The sequence below is a fragment of the Pithys albifrons genome, chromosome 14 (genome assembly GCF_047495875.1).
Source record: "Pithys albifrons albifrons isolate INPA30051 chromosome 14, PitAlb_v1, whole genome shotgun sequence".
Classification (NCBI taxonomy): domain Eukaryota; kingdom Metazoa; phylum Chordata; class Aves; order Passeriformes; family Thamnophilidae; genus Pithys; species Pithys albifrons.
In genome coordinates, this window is record NC_092471.1 from 9794572 (window position 1) to 9818482 (window position 23911).

A 23911-nucleotide genomic window follows, 5' to 3' on the forward strand; every position below is an offset into this window, starting at 1 on the left:
TTTCATATGATTTTAATACATATGGACTTGCACTGGGCTATAGCCTAGTGGGGTTTTTTGTGTGGTGTTTCGTTTTTTTTTTTTTTTTTTTATTAACATTTGGAAGTGAATACAGAAGTTGTGGCCCTTTAGAAACTTTTTTTTTGTAAAATTTTTTTTATGCTGGTGGGTTTGTTATCAAATGGGGCTGTGAACTCCCCAGGAACGTTGCTGCGATTCAAACGCAGTTGAGAAACAGCTGCTGGAAAAGAACCAAACCAAGCGACGAGGTTTTTGTTCCAGGAGGTTCTCCAAGGAGTTCAGCTGGGAGTGCACACCTGCCTGTCCTGCTCCTCGGGGGAGGGCTGCTGGCACTTCTGTGTTTGATAGCAAAACATACACTAACTTGTCTTGACAGAAACTGTGGTGCACAGAGATAGGAATGTAATGTTACTGAGGTTCTTCTAGAGCGTGTTTTATCACTGAGTCACTGTCAGACAGCTCCTGAGGCCTGGAACGTAGAAAAGTACTTTCTCTAGATTAAAAAAAATAAAATCAGAAAAACAAAGCTTCAGTCTGGTTTTGGCTGGCTTTAGAACAGGTTCTGTTGTTCCCAAGGCCAATATTTTAGATTCCAAGTCAGATGTAACAGAAATAAACAGGTTTGCTAAGTAAATAAAACTTCCATGACTGTGCTGTAAAGTTTGCCTCTGTTTCCAGTAGCTGTCATGTTCACTTAAATCAGGTAAGAGGTGTAGAGCTGTAAGAGATACTAAATTTCTAAGATCCTTGTTTTGTTGAAAAGATTGGATTTATAAAAGAGGAGGCATGAGTAAGTGTCCCTTTTCCTGGAGGTGTAGAAGGGGAAGAGTCAGTGACTGTGTCCCATCAGTCAGAACGTGCAGCTCTGGGTAATGGAAGAGCAGGTGAAGGTAACAGAATGCTGGGGATTCAGGAAGAAACCAGGTGTGATATATTTTCCCCCTTTTTTACCACAACTTATGGGGGAAGTAATTCTAACCCCTTTCTATTTAGCATGTGATCCTGTGGGGTGGTTTCTCTCAGGGCTGGAAAGGGTTGCAATGCCATTTATTTGCTGGATGTGCCCCTTACTTTGTCAGTCTTGTCCAGGTAAAATGCTTTTAAAATTCTCATACTTCAGAGTGATACCACAACCGGAGCAAATGTCTCCAGCTTTTTGGTGGTGAGGCTGGATAGTAATACTGAGAACTGTATTACAGAAGTCCAGTCCAGGTCCTTGGAGCCTTCTTCAAAATCCTCTGTTCAAGCACTTTTGGACTGGGTGAGCACTTACCTGGCCCTGAAGTCTGCAGCTACACTACCAAAAAACATTTGGAAGAGAAGATGGAGAAGTTGAGACCAGACTCAACATTAGCTCACCCCTGAAGTGGTTCAAGTGCTTTAAGGTAGTAGAAGAATAGAGGTAATGCCTTCCTGTTGGCAAATGCCATTTTTTAAAATCAGGGACTAATCTTGCTTGTTTAGGTAGGCATGAAACCAGTTGCTCAGGTGGTTACAGTGAGATGTGCTGTATTTCTCAGGAAGGGTAGAAGTTTATCTTTTTTGTCTAACATTTGAGGTAGAAGTATGATGAATTTTTCACTACAGTTTTAAAAAATGTAATTGTTTACATGGCAAAGTATTATTTAATGAAAAGTTTTCTGAGGAGCACCAAAAGTGCATGGAACAGTTTGTCAGTGTGATAAACTCCTGTTCTCACTTTCTAATCTGGGCATGAGCAGTGTCACTGTGTTTCAGTTAAAACTGAATTCTTGATTATAACTCACTATTTTTAGTGATGTTACAAAGTAGGTGGAGGTGGCATTCCTAAGTGAAATGCCTGACTATTTATGTAATGCCATAGTTCGTGCCTATCCTCTTAAAAAGCTATTAGTGTGTTCCTGATGCTGTACTTCACTCTTTAAATAAATGATACCATGTATAAAGTTTGATTTTACTTTGTGTGACTGATGTGACTCTTAGGTTTTAATTAGTTGTTCTAGTATCAATGATGATTAAAAATTTTTGTGTGGAAAAAAGAACCTGGTTGTTAGCACAGTGATAACCCGGTGTTTTATGTTCTCTCCTCCCTTCCCTTCATGCCAGTGGTAACATTTTCAAGACTCTAAAGAGGATGGTCACCTGTATGTCTGCTTATATAGCAGCCACCCGCCTGAAGAACAAACACACACATGTCTGTTCCTCAAAGAGTGGAAAAGCAGCGTGGTGAATTCCCTGTATATGGTTTGCTTATTCACAGTTGCTGCAGCCATCACCAAGCACAACCTATTTTGATTCTAATAAACATTTATGGAGCACAATCGTCTCCACCACAGCCCACCCCTCTGCCTGGCAGCTGAGATCTCTGCAAGCCAGGCTTCTGCTCCCTCTCCCGTGACAGATGTGGCACTGTCACCTCTGACTGATTCCTTGGCTGGCTCCCGTACCTGCTTGTTTGACAAGAAACGCCTTTTTAAAAGCTTTTTCCCCCTTTTTTCCCCAGAATGCTGTTCGGGATCTTGTGTCCTGTCCTGTCCTGTCCTGAAGCTGGAGGGAGGAAAGCTCCTACTCTGCTACTTTGCAAGTGGCTGCACTTTTCCCCGTTAAACATATTTCGTGGTCAAACGACGTCAGTAGCTGTGACCACTCTGACATTCTGTTAAAGGATTTACTCTGTGCAAAAGCGGCAGCGGCGTGCTCGGGTGCCACACGCCCGCGGCTGGTGCGGGGCAGGGGCAGGGCTGTGCCGGGACGTGCCGAGATGTGCCCGGCTAGGCCGGGCTGTGCCATGCCGTGATGTGCCGAAATGTGCCAGGCCGTGCCGAGATGTGCCGTGCCGGGCTGTGCCACGCCATGCCATGCCGTGCCGGCGGTGCCGAGATGTGCCATGCCGTGCCATGCCGTGCCGGCGGTGACGAGATGTGCCATGCCGTGCCATGCCGTGCCGTGCCGGCCCGTACCGGCGGTGCCCCGGAGGCCCCGCCCGCGCCGCGGAGGCCCCGCCCGTTCCGCCCGTTCCGCGGGGATGGCGCGGCGCTTCCGGCGGGCGCGGAGCGAGGCACGGCCCGGCCGGAGCCGCGTGTGAGGAGCTGCAGCGCCGAGGCTGTGGGTGCCCGGCCCCTCCCGCCCGGCGCCCGCCGCCCGCAGGATGTTCAAGAAGTGAGTGTGGCCGCGGCCAGGAGGGTCGGGGGAAGGGGAAGGGGAAGGGGCCGGGGCGGGCCCGGCCCGGCGCACCCTCAGCCCCGGGAGCGGCCCCGCGGCCTCCTCGGGCAGCGCCGCCCGCAGCCTCGGCTCTGCCTCGGGCACTCCGTTGTTAAATAGCAAACCCTCCGGAGGGAGCTGAGTCATTAACGTGTCTCAGCTTGGGGGTGGCACAAAGCGCCGTTCGTTCTTGCGTGGTGGGGGTGAGGGACTCGCGTCTGAGCAGGGCTGTGGGTGTTTGTGTTGCCAGCAAAGCGCTCTTGGAGTTGAATGAAATAACGCTGTGTGCCAGGGTGTGTCTGTGAGACTGAACACGTGTTTTGTGGACATGCCCAAAGTTTGGGGATGAAGGCAGCCTACTAGTGGGTAGGGCAGTGTTTCCAGGAGACAAATTTAAGCCTCGTGAAATCCTGGATTTGAAAGTTGGACAGCTGATGTGCTGTTCTATAGTGAGTTTGCAAACGTTTCTGAAGAATGCTGCTGAGAGATGGCATCGTTTGGCCAGTAAATCCTGCATTTCTGAAATACCTTCTCTCACTTGACAGATTTGATGAAAAGGAGAATGTATCAAACTGCATCCAGCTGAAGACTTCAGTTATTAAAGGTATCAAGAATCAGCTGATAGACCAGTTTCCTGTTATTGAGCCATGGCTAAACCAAATCATGCCAAAGAAAGACCCAGTCAAAATAGTAAGATGGTAAGTTTCTTTTCTCTTAAACTGCTTTTAAGGTGCTTCCTTTATATGTTAGCTTTGTACAGTATGTTTTTGAGAGGCATCTGTCATTTCCTAATAGTCTATATTATGGCCAAACCAGAAAGTTTACATGTGCTCCTCGTGCTCTTGAAGCCACATGCTGGTTTAGGATGCTTGAGGAACATAGAACTGCTGGCTTGTAGTGAATATGCAGTGTATTCAGGAATTGTCCAAGGATCAGCCTGCTGTTGAAAGGAAAAATTCAGCTTTATGGATATGGAAACTCAGGCTTGTTTGCATGTCTTCCAGTAACGTTTTTAACTATTTTTGGGCTTCTATATAAGATCTGAATTGTTTTATTTTTTCTAAGTAGAGGGTAGTACATTTTTTCTGACTCTTTCTCCTTATCCACATTTTGTAGTGTGTTCAAAAAACCCCCAAAGAAATGCAGTTTGTGCATTTTGTCTGTATAGTTTTTTTCTCAAAGGGGAAGGAAGTGAGCAGGAGACCACTGCTGAAGAACAAGCCATGCAAAAAGATAATATTTTAGCTTTATATTTTTTTGTTAATTGACTCTCTTAATTTTCAGGTGACAAGACAGAGCAGATTCTGTGAAGTGAACTATTTAATTTAAACTACATAAAGTTTAAGTAGCTATTGGAATAATTTTTTTTTTAATCTTGCAGTCATGAACATATAGAAATCCTCACTGTGAATGGGGAGTTGCTGTTCTTCAGGCAAAGAGAAGGGGTTTTTTACCCGACGCTGAGGTTGCTTCACAAATGTAAGTTTCCTCAGGGTGGTAGTGCTGGGAAGAACAGGATGACTGTGATTCCATGGGAATTCTGTAGAGCCAGTTCAGAAGAACTTGCTACTCCATGCATATGTATATTCCAGAATAGATCTTAAAGCTGTAGTATATTTTCTGAGCTGTAATTTATTGATTTGCTATTTCACATGCCTGTATGAATTGCTTCCATGCTATGTTAAGCAATCTGAACTTTGATTAGTAAGAATTAAATTGTGCAAAGCTCTGTAAAAGATCTTGAGAGGTTTCCCTAGGACAGAGATGTAAATTTGCTGTTGTTAGTCCCTATCTTCTTTCTTTCAAGTCTTGTAGGTGTACAAATACTGGTAGGTTCTTACTAGGAAAATATTCTGTAATCATGACTTTATTGATGTAATGTGTACTTGCCCCTTATAGGAACTTAGGCTGTATGTTTTTTATTTTTTGCAATTTAATCTTGCATTGTTTTTCTTGCTGTTCTGCTTGATTGTGTGACTCTGGAAACGTTATTCAGTCAAATCTCAGTGTTGGAAATACTTCAAGAGGGTGCCTGCACTTGAAGAAGGGTTTGGAGAGCTGACATCTTTCATTAATTTTGTCCTGTTAACGTTAAACTGTTTCTCTTTCATATTAGGTTAGTTTGTAAGAGTACATTTAGCTTGAGCGATTTAAGACCCCTCTGTTTTTAGACCTTTTAGTATCTGGGCACTTGAATGACTGTTTTCTGTGTGGGAACTTGTTAAAATTGTTACTCAGTATGTGGGTCTGTAAATGTGCAGGAAGCATCGGCCTCTAGTGCTGGGTTACCTTTGATTCTCGGATAAAAGGTGTGGTCTGGGAGAACAGCACTTTGTGTCCTTTTGGGACAGCACTTTGTGTCCTTTTGGGACAGTGCAGCCCAGCAGGAGCTCTGGTAATTGTTTCTCAAACTTCCTGCCCTCACAGCACACTGTATATCTAATTGCCCTGTCTAAACTGATTTAGTAATGGGTTATTCATGTTGTCATCTTACTGTATTAATTGTAATCTGTATCTTTTCCCTCCTAGACCCATTTATTCTACCACATCAGCAGGTTGATAAAGGCGCCATTAAATTTGTGCTAAGTGGAGCTAATATAATGTGCCCTGGCCTGACGTCTCCTGGAGCAAAGCTTTACCCTGCTGCTGTTGATACTGTTGTCGTATCCTTTTACCACAAATTGTTGCTTGCTGTGGGCTGAGTTAAAGTTCTGTTCTTGTGTTCTCTGCTGATCATAATCTGGATTTCTGTGGATTTTAATCGGGTTTCATGAAATAACTAGTAATCAGAAAAGAGCTGCAAAGGTTCAGATGGGATTTGGCAAAGTTATATTGTTCTTTTTTTTTTTACTTACTGTGATGTTCCTGCTGTACTGTTGGCTGGGCTGCTGTTCCATTAATCTCATTGGTAAGTGGAGCTCTTCAGTGATTTTATGCAGCACTGTAAAAGTGGATGAGCTGCAGGGTAATTTGTCCCCTGCCTCCTTAGTCAGTCTTTTATCTCCTTCGGTTAACGAAGAATTCTCTTCTGTTCCTAAGGAATTGGAAAGGATGTTAAGGATCAGCTTTACTGTAGTCAGGACTTGCTCTATGTGTCTGATGAAGTAGCATGTGTAAAGTGAGGGAACTGCTAATTCAGCCCTCATAATACTGAGAAAGAACCTCTGAGCAAATACAGCATTAATACGCCAAGGTGTGCTGCTTTTCTTGTTTGATAGATGCTACAGGAAGAGACCAGCTGTTGGCATCATGTGTTACTAAACTTTGGAAAGGACACATCTGATTTCAGTACTTCTGATTTTTTAAACTTGTGTCCAATTTTTTTGTGTCTTGGAATCTAAAATGGCCCCACAAACTTGTGCTGTTTTTTTTTCCAGAAAGGGACAGATTGTCATCTCTGTGTTAGGCACAAAGGAAGACATGGCGTGTAGTGCTGGGAGATTTTTTTGTGTAATTGCTGTTCCAAGTTCATAAATACGTGCTTTGTTCCACTGTCTGTGATTCAGTTGTTAAATGCAGTGCATTGTTTTGCTTATCTTTAAGAGCTGAAGCGTTAGAATTACTGAAAGGGGAAAAGTTCAATGTGGGCTTTTAACGTTTTTTTGGAGTCATTTCTTCATATTGCTTTTCTGAAATAGTTGAAACAGAAATCTGTTTTCCTTAGCAGTAATTTGTAGGCAATAATGGCAGAGGGAAAACAACATGCATTATGTGTGGGAGTAATGAAGATGTCAGCTGAGGACATGTAAGTGTTTTAAAAATTGAAATATAACCTGTCCCATGTTATTATTCTTGTGTTAGTCTGGAATATAAGCACCACTGTCAAGGTTACTGCATCACTGTTGCACCATGTGTTGTTCAAGTACAGAGTTTTTTAAGATTTTGTTTTGTTGATTGGTATTCAGGGAAAGAAGAGAAGGCAGGGAACATATTCTGTGCTTACTTGGAATTAAAGTAGTTCTTTGCATTTGGATGTGCATTTTAAGGTGCACAACACTAGTACTGCTGCTGAATGTTGGTATTTCTAGAGCTCTGATCATACTTTCTCAAAGATCTCACTGAACAAAGAAATATTTGTATCAAGTACTTACTGTCTGGGCTGGACAAGAGGTGTAATTTGAATTCGAGAGGATTGAAAATGTTGAAGTGATTTTTGTCTGCCAGGACAGCAGAGACTGAAGTCGTGCTGGTGTTTGGTCACCTGTCTGGGCTTTCCTCTGGACTGCCCTGTACCTACATGCAGCATTCCTGCTTGATGTGCTGACTAGTTTACTTGAGCTTGTGAAATGTAGAGGTCTGTTCAGGGGGTAAACTGAAAACTATTTGAGAAGCAAGAGATAAAAAATGGAAATGGGTACTAGTTTTCTTGGCTTTCAGATGGTGCAAAATTATAAGTAGCTAAATCACTGTTATTTTAAGTTCTGTAATACCTTGCAGCAGGACGTGAGGGGCACTCAGCAGGTTTGGGCTGTGTTGGTTCCAGTCCTGTCTGCCACTTGTGGCAGTGAGGAAGCTGATTTGATGAAAACAAGGCACTCTTTCCTGTGGGGATAATTCTCAACAGGATCATCTCCTGGACTGGGTGACTGCTATCTTAAGTTGTAATGGTAGCACAAGGGAGAGAGGTGGGAGTGTGTTAGAGAGGACAGGGATAGAGGGGGACTGGAGCAACCATGATTTGGATCTGCTGGAGCTGTTGAGAAATCAGATTTCTCTGGATTCTCTATAGTTCTTCCAAAGACCCCAAAAGTAAGTGGAAAGAAAAGCAACTAAAGTGTCCCAGTCCCAAGTCTGCAGTGATGTGCTGTTATCATTGCAAGACAAGGTTATCAATGTTCCTAATTCTAACTTCAAATTCAGCAGCCTTGCAGCTGAATATCCTGTTCCTGTGAGAAGCAACATGAACTGGAGAGAATACTGATTTCTGCAGCCTGTTAGCTGCTTTTTTGTTTGACATGAGTTAAGCCAGAAAATAGTGGAAAGGTGTGATTTCAGTCTCTTGGTGTGATTACAATACATAGTATGTTAATACTGTGATACCAGGATTTTCATTCCTGATTACTTTTGGACAAGCTGTGTAAGTAAGAGAACACTTGCTGTAAATACAGTAAATTATATTCTCTAGGGGAATGAAACTTGTTTTCACTCCTAGAACGATGAGACTTGTCTTGTTTATTGTGACAAAAATAGGTGTTTTTGTGTGGAATATTGTGCTGGAAAAATGATAAACAAATTCAATGCAGACACACAGACCAATAATTTTTAAGATGACATGACTCAAAAGATAGAGTCAATACTATAGAGGACAGTATGTCTGTAACATGCTGCAAGTCCTTGGCACATAAATTTAGTATTTTTAATTCTTTGTTAAGTGGGCAGATGACCTGCAGCTCACAGCAAGGCAGCTCACCTGTGTTTGATTGTGTCAGTGGCACACTTGGAACCAGAACTGATCAGATCTCATGTTCCAGCCATGTTGTACCACCTTGTCTGCTGGGAGGGGGAGACTCACAACTGTTGTGCTACTTTGATAGAGAAATGCTAAAATTAAGTAGCAGAAGTCTGAAGAACTGTCTCCCACAAGGAAATAGCAAAAATACTGTGAGAGGCTGTTAATAAAATGTGGAAGGCAAATATTTTCCTCTTACCAGTCAGCAGTGTGGGGCAAATGTAATAACAAAAACTGTTTCTTGTCCACCTGCTGTTGAAGATGATTTTGTGGTTATTAGCTCTTCCAGTTGACAAATGTTGCACTTCCTGCTTTACATATTACATTTTATACTGCTCTAATTTTTAACCTGTTTAATACTTCTCTACTTTTTTCTTCTTTCTACAGTGAGAAGGTCAACAAAGGGATCGGTATTGAAAATATCCACTATTTAAATGATGGCCTTTGGCATATGAAGACATACAAGTGAATTGAAAGGAACTGTTACTCCAAAGGAATGCACTTAGATTAAATGTGGACTGCTTTGTAATTCCTTGTTTTTAATGTGACTGAATGTACAAATTATTTTGTTCTGTGGCTATGCTAAATAAATCAAGTGAATGCAAAAGTACTGTTAGGCTACAATAGTTTTGTAGATTTCTTTTTATTACAGTTATTTTGTTCTATCTTAAACCCAAGTCTTCAGTGACTGAAGATATCTGGTGGAAAGATTCTGCATGGACTGTGAGTAGACTATTTGAAACAGAAAGGAGGAAAAAGCCAAAAAATGTTTACATTTTTATGCTCTTCTGAAAGAGTAATATAAAGTGTATGTGAAATATAAATACAGTTTATAAAACCTCTGAAACATTTCAGATTTTTTTCTTCTGATTAACATCTTGTTAGTCTACCTGTTTCTTGAATGTGGAGAAATAATTTTTGACATTATTTTTTAACTTATTAACAGCATTAACTTCATTTTACTTAAGATTTTCTCTTTTTAATATGCATTTTATCTGTATAGGATTTATGAACTTAGCCTGATATGTGGACTTGAAATTCTTTTATGCTGGTTGATAACTGAAGACTCTTATCTATGTTCAGATTTCTACCTGCCAACACTTTGAAATTGCTCTCCTTATAGTGGAGTTCACAGTAATGGTGCCACCCCGGTGCCTGACGCTCTCTACTCCCTGTTTGCCGCCTTATTTTAGGAGCAGAAACAAAATCACTGTTAAATAAAGGCATGATAGCAGCACATGGTTATCAGTGTAGCCAGGAACAACTTCAGGTGGAACTTCGAGAGATCTCAGCTTGTGCACACTGCCACATGTACCTACAGCTACAGGATGGGTTCAGGAGCACTGGTTGTCTGGATAACCCAATCCTTTGTTCAGCAGCTGCATACCCAAAGCTATGCCTATGGAAAAATGGAATCGTGTAATAAACTAAGGAAACCTTAAGGTCTACCACTCATAACTGTCTCTGGAAGCATTTATTAATATTTCATGTCTATTCTAACACATGCATTTTGCAATGGGAGAAGGTAATTTTGTGTCTGTGGCTTGTCTTGATGCTGTTCTGCACATTTGGTTTCCCCACCCTGGGACCTTTACAGAAGACACTGGCCAAGGAGTTCTCCATCTGATTCTAAAGCCAAATTAAGACATGGAGCATGGAATATATTACCTAACATGTGCTACTTTTAATATTTCTTCTGTAAAATTATTTACAAGATTGTACTTGTGAAAATGATAGGGTAAATCTGAAACTACTTACCAATGTAGGAAGACAAAATTTAAGCAGTGTTGCAGAAAAGGTTTGGTCAAACCTTTAGAATGCTGATGGGACCTTTTTATGCATCTTAAAGATTCCACTATAAATATATTATTTCTAGTTAGTGTTATGTGAAACCAGTTTGTGCTTCATTGGGTTTTGTGTTCTGTGGCTTGCTTTTTCCCTTTGTGTTGTGTCTCCTGTTGTACAGTACCTCTCAGATCTGTGGCAAATTAGATTTATTCTCATTTGAATTGTCACTGCCATTCTTTCTATTCCTGCTGTTGTTGTGGGGGGGTCAGAGCTGTCTTTAATATCAGAAACAACCAAAATCAAAATTTAACTTTCATCTAGTTTTGTCAGGGTATTCCCAACAATGGGTTTAGCCTTTAGAAATTAGTCTGTAAGATACAAGTCAAATCAGGCTTAAATTGTGTATCAGTTTAGCAAAACATCAAAATGCATCTCTGAAGCAGCTGTTCCACCTGCCCCCTTGCAGCTCAGGGTAGGGTGTTACAAATGCTCTGTTAAAGGTGAGATAACACTTATCTTCTCAGGATCTTCTCCAGTGTTTTATGAATATTGTAGTACCAACACAGCCTGTGACAGTCCCAGACCCAGCAGGTAAATGCAGTACCTTCCTTAAGTCTTGAAACACCCATGTCAGGTCAGTGAATTCTAAATGGAGTAAACTCTGAAGTGCTGTTTATTTGCATGTGCTCTAAGGGGGAGGGAGTGTGACCCAGTAACTTGAGCACTCAGTTGTAAAAAAAAAAAACCAAAACATCAAAAACCCCAAATCTAAACAACTACCACCCCTGTGCACCTCCTACCCCAAACAGCAAAACCTTAACAAAACCAAACCCCAGCACATCTCAACCCCAGTATGGGGGAGTTCTCCTTGTTGCAGGTGTGTTACCTGTGTTGCATAAGATTCCAAGGGTGGGAGAGCAAGCATGTGCTGCTCTTTCTGCATCTTGGTGTTGTCTCTGTAAATGTAACTACACTACATTTTATTGGCAATTAACCAACTTCTTTTAGCACCACTAACAGGACTGGAAATAACGCTGCACCTTTAAAATATGCTTATTGATGGAGTTAAATTTTAAATGAGCAATTATTCTTGTGCTAACAGGCTCCCTGACCATGTTAATACTTACACAAATATAGTTACCTCTTTCTTTTGTTTGCTTAGAAACAGCAGTCCAAAGGGCACTTGATGCTATTGTGCTGCAACTCCCTAAAAGATTTCTTGCCACCTTGCTTCCTGCTGATTCCTTACTGGGTTAGGAGGCTGTACACAAACCAACAGGTGCTGCATAAACAGTGTAGCTCAAGCTGTTGTGCAGTTCATTGTGAAAGAAATAGCTTAAAGTTAGTCTTTGAGACTGAATTTGTAGTCAGTTTTATTGGTACATCTTAGAAACATAGAAAGACATTCTAGAAATGCCTGGAAGAACTGAAAGAATCAAAGTCTTGCAAAAATATATTTGTAGAGAGTAGACTAAAGTTCATTTGGATTTTCATTAATAAATATTTACATGTACAAACCCCCCCTATAAACTTAATTCCCTTTCATTATAAACATTAACAACTTTTTATCATTTCATTCCAGCTTTGTCAAAAGCCAGAAGTGTTTCTGTATAAAAGATTTAGAAAAAAATTTCTCCTTCCACTTTCAAAATGAAGAGCTTTACCAACCCTCAGTGTGCAAAAAAATCTGTACAGCAGTACCAGAATGTGTCAGTACCAACAGTGTGCTGTGAGATGAGCCCACTCCACTCCTTCCCTCAGTCGTTGTCTGAGCCCTCCGGGGGTGTGAAGACGAGAGCGTCGCGGTAGGTGTGTCCGTAGGGCCTCAGCCGGTACACCCCGTACATCATCACGTGCATGTGGTTGGGGGCCAGCCCGCTGAAGGTGATGGCCATGTCGGAGCAGCAGCCGTCCACCACCTGCTGCGGGTGGGTGGCCATGGCCTCCTTGATCAGGGCACCCACCGACTTGGTGTTGAAGACGTCCTTCCCTTCCGAATCCTCCGCGTTCTCGGCAAACACCCCCGTGTACTTCAGGCAGATGGCCAGCTGTTTGTCCTCGGCCAGTTTCCAAATCATACCTCCCTGCTCCGGACACTTGTCGGGGTCTTCAAGAACACTGGAGAGTCGCCTTAGTGACTCAATGCTTAGGACGATTCCTCCCTCGCCATCCACGTACTCCAGGTCCCCAGATTTCACAGTGTGCCCAATGTAAAAAGGCTGCGAGGGGTCTTTTTTCAGTAAGAAATACTTGAGATTTTCAATAATAGCAAATGTTGTTGGGTAGGCAAGAAAGAACCAGCTGAATTCATCCTTATAGCGCTCGTATGTTATCTTGTAAGCTTTTCTCATCATCACCCACATATCTTTGGTGTTGAGTGCCACAGAATCGAACACTTTGATGTTTTCAGAGCTGTAGAATTCTGCCTTGTCGCAGTGCTTGCTCCAGGTCTCCTTTGCTGCAGCCCAGTGTCCCAGATCTTTCGGTTTGACAAGGATGATACAGTAAACACGAATACTTTTACTAAGCTCCACACGCTCACCTTCAGAGAGGTTTAAGACATCCTCTTTGTTGGGAGCCTGGATGTGATGGTGCTCGTGGTGCTGTGCTTTGGTCCCGTGCCCCACCTTAATGTGTCCGAGCAGCGTAACCAACACGCAGAAGACTCCTCCAAGCACCATGCCCTTCAGGAAGGAGCTGCTTTCAGAAATCATTTTTCCTAGGAAAGAGACGCACTGTGAGAACCTACAGGAATTAGCTCACGGTCCATACGATCCTAATTCATTCTTCAACTCCCAAACCCAGCTGCAGTTCCCTCATCTCCCGCACCGGGACAGGGCTGGTGGGAGGGGTGGCAATGACCCTGTCGCGACTCTAAGGGTGCCACAGACCCCGAGAGGAGGGCCCTGTGCCCGGCCCCGCCGCCTCCCTGCCGCGGCCCGTGCGCAGCCGCGCATCCTGGGGGGCGCTCCCGGAGGCCGGGCTCCACCTGCCCCGCTGCCGGGCGCCCGGTGCCGGAGTCCGCAGGATCCCCGAGGCCCCCCGAGCCCCTCGGGCCCCCCCGCCGGAGACCCCCTCGGGCCCCTCGGACCGCCCCCCGGGCCCCGTTCCCGGTGCCGCTCACCGGAGCTGCGCGCACCGCCCCTTCCCGCGCCGCCGGAAGCGCCGCGCGCGGCCGCTCTGGGCCCACGCAGGGGGCGCCCCCTGGCGGTGAGAGCGCGGCAGCGCCGCCCTCGCGGAGCCCTCACGGAGCCCTCATGGAGCCCTAATGGAGCTCTAATGGAGCCCCCACGGAGCCCCTTCGGAGCTCCCACAAAGCCCCCACGAAGCTCTAACGGAGCCCCCCCGGAGCCCTCACGCAGCTCTAATGGAGCACCCATGGAGTCCTCACGGAGCTCCCACAGAGCCCCCACGAAGTTCTCACGGAGCCCCCTCGGAGCCCTTTCGGAGCCCCGCTCGCTCCCCTCAGGGGTTCCCCGCTCAGGGATCCCCCGGGCCCGCCCGGAGCCGCTCACCGAGGGTCGCAAGGGAAGCGCGAACTGCTGCTGTAGCTGAGAGGGTTGTGAAGGGAACTTTCCAGTCTGGGCATCCCCGGAACTTCCCCGTCCCGGCGTTCCCGAGACTCGCTGGGAGCCACCTCCCAGTGCCAGACACTGTCACTGCTGGGGCGAAGGTCCCTTGGCAGCGGCGGCTCCGGGTCCCCCGCCTGGCTCCCCGCACACCCCACTCGCACAGTCACACCAGGTTTCCTCACCGGTTCGATCCCCAGGCTGCCCATGGCAGAGTCTCCTCTGTCTCGTTTCACAGAGCAATTTATTCCCGGCACAGTAGCACAGAAACAGCCGGAGCTGGTGCCTCTGAGGAGGTTTTTATCCCCTCAGTCTTCCCAGGTGAAAGTCTTGCTCTTCCTCCTCAGTCCTCTGCTCCTGCCCCACTCTCCGTGTCCATTCACCTCTCTGGTACCTCGGTCTTCTTTGTTATCCATAGGTCGGTGCATCTCCGTGTCCATTCCCCTGGCTGCTGGCACCAATCTTCATGCCCTTTGCTAGCCCAAAGGTTGGTAATTCATGAACTCTTGTCTCAGTCTCCCATCCAGAGCTCAGTTTGATTTCTACCTCCATTCAATCTGCATCTCAATCCACAGTTTTCCAGCCCAGCTACCTGGGACAGGTGTGTTTCTCCACACAGGGAGGCCGGCAGAGGTGGCTGCATTATCCAAGTCTCTTCACAAACGTATTTGCATGACTGATGGTTAAAGTGGTTCAAGTTTTCCGCTCAAACATGTTGCTTTTAAGTTAGAATGTATGTTAATGGGGACATCATGTTTAAGGAAAATCAGAACAGGTAAACCATACCCAGAATCAAATCAAATCTATCCAAGTATATGCAGGATGAAAGGATATCAATATTGCAAGTATATCCAGGTTCAAATCATGGATATACTACCCTACATTTCCAAGTCAATACAATAGGCTGTGCTTGAAGCATGGTACATTTCACTTGTTCCCCTGGCACAGAGCACAACACACACACAAGGTTGATTAATATTTAGAGTAAAGCCAAACCTTCAGTTTCTACTAACTCTTCTCTAGTGTAAATTACTCTTTAGCTTCAGATTGTCAGAATGTCTTTCTACACATTGTCTCTCAAGAACTTACAGTTGACACCTGATTTGAAAGAGCATCACTCACCAACAGTTTGCTCCCTTTTCCACAAGCCTCTCGGGGAAAAATGGGGTTTATGTGATTTATCTCTTTATTAGCTGGCAGTAGTGTACCCTTAGGCCAACAATGTTTAGGATAAAGACTCATATAGGTTACCTCTATATTGTAAGGTATGCCCTTGGTTGGCATTTTATTTAAGTGGATTTTACTTAAGTCAATTTACAACTGAGCTGCTCTGGATTCTCTGGCATCTGTCTGGGTTCCTCAGATGACTGTTATTCAGGCAAGGGTTTTTTTAGGCTCATGGCTGTAATGTAGACTTCAAGGCTTAACAATTTTATCTTTGACAAAAAGATCTGTAAGACCATCAATTACTTAACTCTTTCAGGGTTGGGGAACCATTGCTTGAGGTTCAGGTAAAATTGTTACAAAGTAGTTGCTTTGGTTGGATCAGTTTATGCTCTGAGTGGCTCCATTCACTGGAATGAAATGCCAGTTACACATAGTGATAGGAAGGTACTGTCAGCTTGTACGGGTAGTTCTGTCACTGCACTAAGGGAACATCACTCATCCTATATTTTCCCACTTGACTGCTTTTACGGTATAAATAGGTGGACACTCAGATTTTTATCACACACCAGAGACTGGAGGCAAGTTCAAAGTTTGTTTTACATATCTCCTGTTTGCAGAATCAATTGTGGCTTTCAGGGCTTCAGCAGTTTGCTTGATCATGTACTTTAGAGAGATTTGAATGAGTTGCAACTCACTGCTTCAGCTGATGCTCCAACAAATTGTTTTCCTGCATGACTTCAGTGAGGTTCTTTCCAGGACTCTGACAGAATGACTAATGTAGCTACAGATCTTGACTGTCACTTTAATGTCTTTTCAACATTGTTTTTATCCAGCAGCAAATCAGCTAAGAGAAAGTCTAAGCAGCATGTAAAACATGTTAGAAACCCAGAGAGACTCTCTGACTTCTGTGTTGCTTGAAATTGTTGCTTGGTGTTAAAAAGACTGGAATGGCATAGTAATGCATAAGGTCTCACAAGAGCCATGGTTAAGTATTCTGGAGCTCATTTAGACTCATGTGTATTCCTGCAAACTCTCCATCTCAAATTCCACCATTAGCTGGCAACCAGCCAAATGTCATAGCTGAGGAAGGGCCACACCTAAGATGGAAGTTAAGTGAGGAAAGCTGTCACACAGCAGGAATGAACCAGGAGAACTCTGAGACCACCACAAATTGGCTTGCATTAGTTTTGTATTCGAATATGCAGTCATGTATGCATACAGAAGATCACCAGATTTCAGCTTTAAGTTCTGACTTGCTGTCCCTGGAAAATTTGTTAGTGGCAGTTTCATCTCTTACTTCCTACTGATCCTTCGTAGGGTCTCTACCACACTCTGGAAAAATAGCATCCTTTGGAACCTGCAGACCTGTGCCAGGATCTGCACTGCTGACAGAGCTGATGAGCTCCATGACTCATTGCTTGTCTCCACAGACAGCTGTTTCCCTGCTACTTTCTGTTTGTCTTTGCTTGCTGGCTGCAGCTACATTTGCCTTCTGGTGCTCTTTCTTGCCTCCAAGGAAAGACATCAAACATGTTCTCACTGTATGGTGCAAAATGTCGCTGAGAGATTAGCTATTTTCAAAATATATTTGATAGGAACTTTGTTCCAATTAATGTGAAATGTCTCAGCTGACAGATGAGTTGTCATCTTTTAGGGGGACTGCTTGTTAATGATCACAAATGAGTGTCCACTGTCTTGGAAGCAGACTCATCTGTCTCTCTGTTGTGTAGGTGTGCAGGAGGGAGTCTGGGTCAGAGCTGCACAATTGCACTCAGAGTGGGTAACTGAAGCCAGGGGAGAGCTACTGGAGGTGTTTCTGGGCAATTAGAACACCAGCTGAGCTATATGTCATATAGAAAGAACCCCTAATCAGAAGATACTGTTGGAATTAAGAGAAATACAAAGGCAAGTTTGAATGGGGACAGCTGAATTTGTTGTCACATCGCCCATATATTTATAATGCTGAAGTTACTGGAAAACACAGAAGTTCTACTTGTCCATCTGATTCTGTCAGAAGAGTGGGTCAAGTTTGGTCTGAAGGCTGTAAACTCTCATTTTGAATAGCTGAAAGCCCATTGGAGCCAACAGAGGAAGGAAAAGCTCATTGGAACCAACAGTGCAGGAAAAGGTGTTTTAAGAGGCCAACTGTTACTGTTCTGTTACATACCCAGTCCTTCTCTTGTTTCATTCAGCCCATAAAGGGCATAATCGAACAAACTTGTCTGCAGAGGTCTTCAATCCTGTTGTTGGAAGGTTTGGGAATTCCTGTCCTGAAGTCATAAAATAGTCAGGTGGAGATTCTAGTTCTTGGGAAGATAAAGCCAGAACTTCACGGGGACCTGCTTAGCTCAGCATTTCTTTTGGAGAAAGGCAAATTCCTGAGCCAAACTTCAGCCACCTCTTCTGAAATTTTTGTCCTGCATCCTCTTCTTCACTTTAGTTTTACACTCAAAATCTGGAATTTGGAAAGATACTCTTCGTAGGTCATGTGCGTCCTGAGCCACATGCAAGACCAAGACCTTGTCACAGGGGTAGGCACTGGACAAAGAAAGAAAGCTTTAAATCCAACAAGTGGCTTTATAATTAGTACTAATTTCAGAACTCAGGTTGAAATATTTACCTCTGAAAAAGTGTTCTCTCTGGTTGTTGGACCAAATGCTGGAATTACAGCATGAAATTTTCTGGTATTTATAGGAGATAATGAACAATATGATCTTTTAGCCTTGAAATCTGTTAAATTGATGTTAAACAATAGTTTTAAATCATTTTCCTCTTCTTTCCATGAGCACTGCCAAGGAAGGGCTTGGCACTGAAATGGCTGTTATTTACATAGTGCCCTCAAGTACAGGAAGATATGTGAGAAGCAAAATATATGTGACTCCAAAAGAACTTACCAACTTTGGATTGCTTTATAAATTCTTCAGTTTTTCAGTGTGTAACTGAATACAAACTCCATCTGATTATCTGGATATGTTAAATCAATCAAGTGAATGTTAAGGTCCTGCTGGCTCCAGCAATTCAGCTGGAATTGAACTAGCAGAGACAATGCCCACAGCTGAGCTGACATCATTGTGAATGTCTCCAGTGTACAAATACAACAGAAAGAGAATGGGAATTAGACATTTTAATGTCAACTCTGTTAGAAGCACAGGAAAAAACGAATCATCATTGATCAAATAGAAACAGACAAGAAAAAAAGGGCAGAGATAGGGAAATCTTATTTTCAAGCTCCCAAAGGAAAAAAGAGGAAAGTGGAGATGAAAATAGCTTTCTACCAGGAAGAATGGGTTCTTAATAGGCCTTTAAAATAAAATGCATGAAACAGTGATGAAATGACTTTGCTGCATCTTTAAGGAGCTTGTTTTTGTCAGTCTGGGGTTATTTGAAAAAGGCCCTCTGCAGAAAATTTTGGTCTCAAATTATGGCTTTTCAGAGTCAGATTGCATAATTAAGAAGTGCCATTGTGAGCAGCAGTGACAGACAGCCCTGTGACATGCAGGGAAGCCAGAAGGGGTACCTTGCTCTTCTGGCACTGCCTTGCTGTGATTTGTGGACGGTTTGTGGAGCCCACACACAGGACTAGGCTTGTGTTTTGGTTTACAGGAATTCTGATCTGGTCTCTGAGAAAATCTTCTTTTGACATTGCCTTGGTTTGGCACAAAAGCTTCTGGCATGGTGTTTATTGTAAAAAGGCCTTGTGGTGAGTGGTTGTTGTTACTATATGGAAGGATCTGTGAAGTTCTGTTGACATTAACCCACTAAGGGAAGAGGAGAAAGAGGAAGGATGAAAATACCAAAACATCTGACAGGCCTGAATATCAGTAGCTTCTATGAGATGCTTTCTTGTAACAAATGTTGACATCCTTTCATTTTGCTAAGGAAATTGAGGTTTTGAAGTATCAGATTCTCCAAGCAGCCATTTGCTTTCCTATTCCACTGTTGAAAGAATAGACTCCTGAGTTGTATGTGCAGAGACAAAAATGTCTGCTAGATAAGTGTTTGCAACAAACTGGAATTACTAATGACGTTAGAGCAGAACTCAGAGCCCTGTGCTGCCACTGTAGATCTGTGCTTTATCAGAGAGTACCACAGACATTAAGTGCCTGGTCCTGCAGTGGGAAAAGAACTGTTTCCTCTTCAACTGCCAGCTGAGGACCCCTGAAATAGAGCTTTGTCTGTGTAGAAGGGGATGCTGTCACTGCAGTGCTGTGATCAGGTGCAGGAGCTTTATGTTTCCTGGGGAAGCAGGGATGTGAGCAGTGCCAATAGCTCGGGAGCAGGGGTAGCACAGACTGCAGGCAACAGAGGAGAGCATACAAAGTCTGAGATTGCTGAGTTTGAGATGAGCAATGTGTCAGATTTCAGTTTATTTTTCTTTCAAACAGATGCTGACAGTGCTGTGTTGCCTCACAGGGGCTCAACCTGGCCTGTCCAAGGTTGCTGCCTGATTTCTTTCCGTTTGATTTGGAAACAGTGGGCTGTATTTAGACTTCTGACTTGCACAGCCTCCTGTTACTGCAGCTGCTGCGCTGCAGCTTTTGCAGAGGCTCTGCCTGTTGAGAACTAAACCACAGCACTCCCGTGCTCTGCCTTTTATTGGCCCTCATGGAGCCCTTTAGCAAATGTGCAGAAATGCACAGTGCTAAGGTGCACGGCTCAGCACTGTGGTTGTATCTACAGTGTGCCAGAGGCTTAATGGTGTGAGAAACACCGGGAGAAAGGCACCTGGGGGGAGCCTTCAGCGGTCCTGTCTTCCTGCAGGGTTGGCATGGAGGATGGCAGTGGTGTGAAGAGTATTTGTTCTGTTCACACCAACAGCACCTCCCAGCAGTCCTGTGAGGGCAGGCAGCAAGGCATGGCCACTGCTGTGTGAGGCTGCACTACAGGCAGGTCACACTTCCTAATTCCCAAGGGAAGGATGTCCCCGGCAGTAAAGAGCGGGATCTGCTGAGAGGCAAGGGAGGGGATGCTACAGGCTGCATAGTCTTCTCTCTTCTCTACAGAACTTCCATGTACTTTATAGTTTCTATATGGGACTCTTTTTTTTTTTTTTTGTAATATGTGCAGTATCTAAAATGCTCATAATTTGGAGATTACACTCACAATTGAGACGCTGATAGGCTGGTACATGGGTAATGGTGCCCCAGTTCCTGCTCATATCTAAAAATCTATTTTAAGGTAAATAAAGCAGCAGCTGATTGCTACACCTCTGGGCTTAATTTTGCTATCTCATTATTCTGAGGATTTTTTCTTGAAGAGAAAATTATACATGCTTGGGTCACTTATATCAGCACAAGAGGATGTGAAGCTGCTGTGAAGGAATAGAAAAATCTCTTTAGGAATGTGAATTGTCAGTGATGTACAGTATCTATTTTCACTCTAAAAGATTAAATTAAAAGTGATAATTATGTGCTGTTTTTGCTGCTTAAGTAGTTTAATGCCATTATGACTGTGCTACTTAATGGAAAAGCTTAGAATCAGACTAGCATGGGAATACTACAAATTTTAATGGATTTCTTCTCAAGTCATTCTTCCTATTATGAAACAAACCCACCAAATATATATAACTAGGTCTTTGGATTCAATTATTAATCCTCTCTCCTAATTTGAAGAGCAAAACTACCACTTAACAGCAGTTCTCTGAAATAGAATTTTAATGATACTAGTCATCTCATAGTTGAACATGATTTTTCCTGATCAGAACAAAGTTAGAAGATTCTCAGTGCTGAATCAGTTTTAATTATTAATCTCAAACAGGTAAAAAATATAGTGTCGACAGCATGTCTTGAACATCTGTCAAAGAAGCTGTCAGAAATGTTTTCCATGGGTTGTCATGTGTTACCTGGCTTCTTTGCATGAGGAAGAGGCTTTCTTTCCATGGTATTGGAATGAGGTTGTAGAATTAATAGGAATAGGAAGAGAAATGTGCCATATACCTGAAAGGATTCTTATAGCCTGGTCCTGAAATTTTATGGTTCTAAACCAAATTTGATGGGCTTCATCATAATGTGATCCTGTCTCCCCAAGGAAATTTGCAGGCGTTAAGGTGAAAGGCTTTTTTTGATTTTGAAAGGAAGAAAAGGAAGCAAGTAGAAGACTGAATAGCTATGGGGGTCATCCTTTTACAGGTTGGTCCTAAAGCAAATGGGTTGAGGTATTGAGGTGGTGTAACTCATGCTCCTTGAATGTGAGTGGAGGTATTTATGGTTTATAGAGAGGTGATATTGGTTACACATTCAAAATCAGAAATAATCCCTTGTGGAAGCTCTGCAAAACTTCTCTAGGGCAAATACAGAGAGAGGTGGGAAGGCTCAGTTCAAAAAACCCTTCTGTTTTCAGTATTAGCCACATATTTTCAGCTGTTCATGCAGCTTGTTGTTCTCTGAGATTTTTTTATATCCCTTTTGAAGACTCTATTACTCAGGAGAGAATTTCCTCTTTGGGGTTAACTACCAAAGCTGCCTTGTTTCCTGTGTCTCATGGCAACCATCTTTTTGATTCCTAGGAAACTGAAGTTAGCATTTATTCCACAGAATGCATGTTATTTGGGACAAGAATAACTTACCGTCAGCAACTTCCTGACACATCTGAAAATCCAGTCACCTCTTTAGGCCAGCAAGATATCAGTCCTTCCTCATTGCTTCTGTTTTGGTGTTTTGTGCAACAGGAGTCAAATCAACACTGACCAAGAGGTTTATTTGGCCTGTTAGTAGTAAAGGTCTGCTCATTCTTCAGAGGATACCCAGTGTTACAGCCTGCCAATCTGTTTAGATTATTACATACTTTTCCTTTTCCATGTGCTTGTTTTTTGGTTTGGCTCTTTCCACACTTTAGTGACAAAAAGAGGTGTAACACTCATATAATATGTTCCTTCAAGGTCTTTCTGATGGAAGTGTTGAGACTTCTTTACAGTTGCACTTGGTTTTGCTGACATACAGCAGGAAAACAGAGCAGTCTTACAGCTATGAACAAATACTGTGAGGTTAAATTATTTTCCCTTTGAAACCGAGAAATCGATATAAGCTGGCAGAAACACTCATATGCAAATGAGTTTTGAAAGGCTGACTCTGAGGTTCTCAGATGCTATTGGGATCAATGAAAATATTGCTGCTTCATTTTCTGCTGTGGTCCCAAATTGTCTGCCTGCAGTACTCAGGTTAATTATGGGAGTTTTCTTTGGTGATTTTCCTGGTTGGATGGCCATCAGGAATGACACCATGATCAACACTAATACAGGTCTTAATACTGTTCTCCCTCCTCAATTTGAAGTGAAAGGGAACTGGATGTGTGGGATCAAGCCCTCAATTTGTTACTTACACTTGATTTGAGGCTTAGGGTCCAAGGTTGGGCTAACAGGGTACCAGAATAACTCAGGCCTGTGAACAGCTCATCATGACAGACACAAAGCAATCGCGTCCAAGGCACAGCATGTTGGAAGTTTGCCACTTCCTTTCTCTTTCAGTCATGTTTTGCATTCTCACTTCTGTAAACAGTCTCTTCATCTCTTTGTGTGGCTATCTGGGCTTCCTGCCTGAAACCTTCCCAAATTCAAACTGCATTTGACAATAATTTTGTATTTCTGCTTGATACAAGTTTTCAAAGGAGCTTCACAGACACTAATCAGAGTAAAAATCCCAAACTAAAATCTGCCTTATTCTAATGTTTCCTTTGGAAACCATTTAACTTCTACAAGCACACTTTGGCAGATGATGTGGTCCTTATAGTAATAAATCACAGGAACATAAGACACTTCACTGCAGCTGTGACATGGCTAGTTAGCATCCTATTCAAGAAAAATGGCTTAGGCAGTGTATTTTCTTTCCTATACTGTGCTGTACCATTTCTCCCTCTTATAGATCAAGTGAAAAGACTCTCAGAATGCTCTTTAATTGTCTCCTTAGAGTTATAATCTGCAAATGCTTTTTTCTAAAAGATAAAAATACCCAAATCTTAATAGAGTCTTTTTAAATGGCACATCAGTAACTCTCCAACCTCCTTCACGGTTTTGTAAATCTCTTTAATAAGGGTGAGAAGAAGCTTACAGAGGTCTCTTTGATTAAAGGTTTGACCTGGAATTACTTTGAATTTGTATTATGGAGTCAGCAGGTTTACTGTGGTAAGTCTTAACAGAGAATTTTTTGAAGTGCTTTGCAGGTAGAGCTGTAAAGACAGTAAGTATTCTATAAAACTTGTTAAAACCACAACAGAGCCAGTTAAGCATCAGGGCACTGTGTTGAAAGGCCATATCCATACAGCACTGGGAACTGCCTTGCTAGTTTAAAGCCTGAATTTGCAAGTCTTGTGAGTGGGATTATATGGAACAATTTCAAGAAAAGGAGGCTGGATTCAGTGATCCATGAGGTCCCTTCTGCCCTATGGCTGGGTTCTTGCAAGCTTGTAATCACTGAAAAATAACAGTTTTAAGAAATTACTCAACTCAGTAAGAAATATAGCAAGGACAGAGATTTTCAAGGAAATTAATATGCTCAATGCTTCATCTCCATGCATGACTTGGCTCAAAGGAAGCAACCAAGGACACAAAAGTCTGTGAGGCCTCTTAACCCCACTACTTTTGAGTCTTATGGGTATAAGTTTCCTAGAAGGTGATGTTCTCCTTAAGGTCACTTAACTCTCTGCTAACAGATTTGCTTTGTTGTCAGTAGTGATCCTGTAATTCTGAAGAATGGAAATGCTTCTCTGTAGGATGGGTGGTCTCAATTCCCTCTGCTATAACTCT

The 23911-nt window shown here is 43.1% G+C and overlaps 2 protein-coding genes across 3 annotated transcripts; one reads left to right on the forward strand and one right to left on the reverse strand.

Moving 5' to 3' along the window:
* Positions 1-3015: 3015 nt before the first annotated feature.
* MCTS1 (MCTS1 re-initiation and release factor) lies at positions 3016-9260 on the forward strand. The gene is made up of 6 exons (XM_071569574.1): positions 3016-3159; positions 3747-3899; positions 4583-4680; positions 5731-5864; positions 6879-6946; positions 9038-9260. The coding sequence occupies exons 1-6, from the start codon at positions 3149-3151 to the stop codon at positions 9117-9119; spliced, it is 546 nt and encodes a 181-aa protein (XP_071425675.1). The 5' UTR covers positions 3016-3148; the 3' UTR covers positions 9120-9260.
* A 2534-nt stretch (positions 9261-11794) lies between these two features.
* On the reverse strand, positions 11795-14042 carry C1GALT1C1 (C1GALT1 specific chaperone 1). 2 transcript variants are annotated; one of them, XM_071569262.1, is made up of 2 exons: positions 13954-14042; positions 11795-13157 (listed from the first exon to the last, which is right to left on the reverse strand). In XM_071569262.1, the coding sequence occupies exon 2, from the start codon at positions 13150-13152 to the stop codon at positions 12196-12198; it is 957 nt and encodes a 318-aa protein (XP_071425363.1). In that variant the 5' UTR covers positions 13153-13157; positions 13954-14042; the 3' UTR covers positions 11795-12195. The 2 variants fall into 2 exon arrangements, with proteins under 2 accessions (XP_071425363.1, XP_071425364.1); XM_071569263.1 differs by lacking the exon at positions 13954-14042 and adding an exon at positions 13563-13604.
* Positions 14043-23911: the final 9869 nt, after the last annotated feature.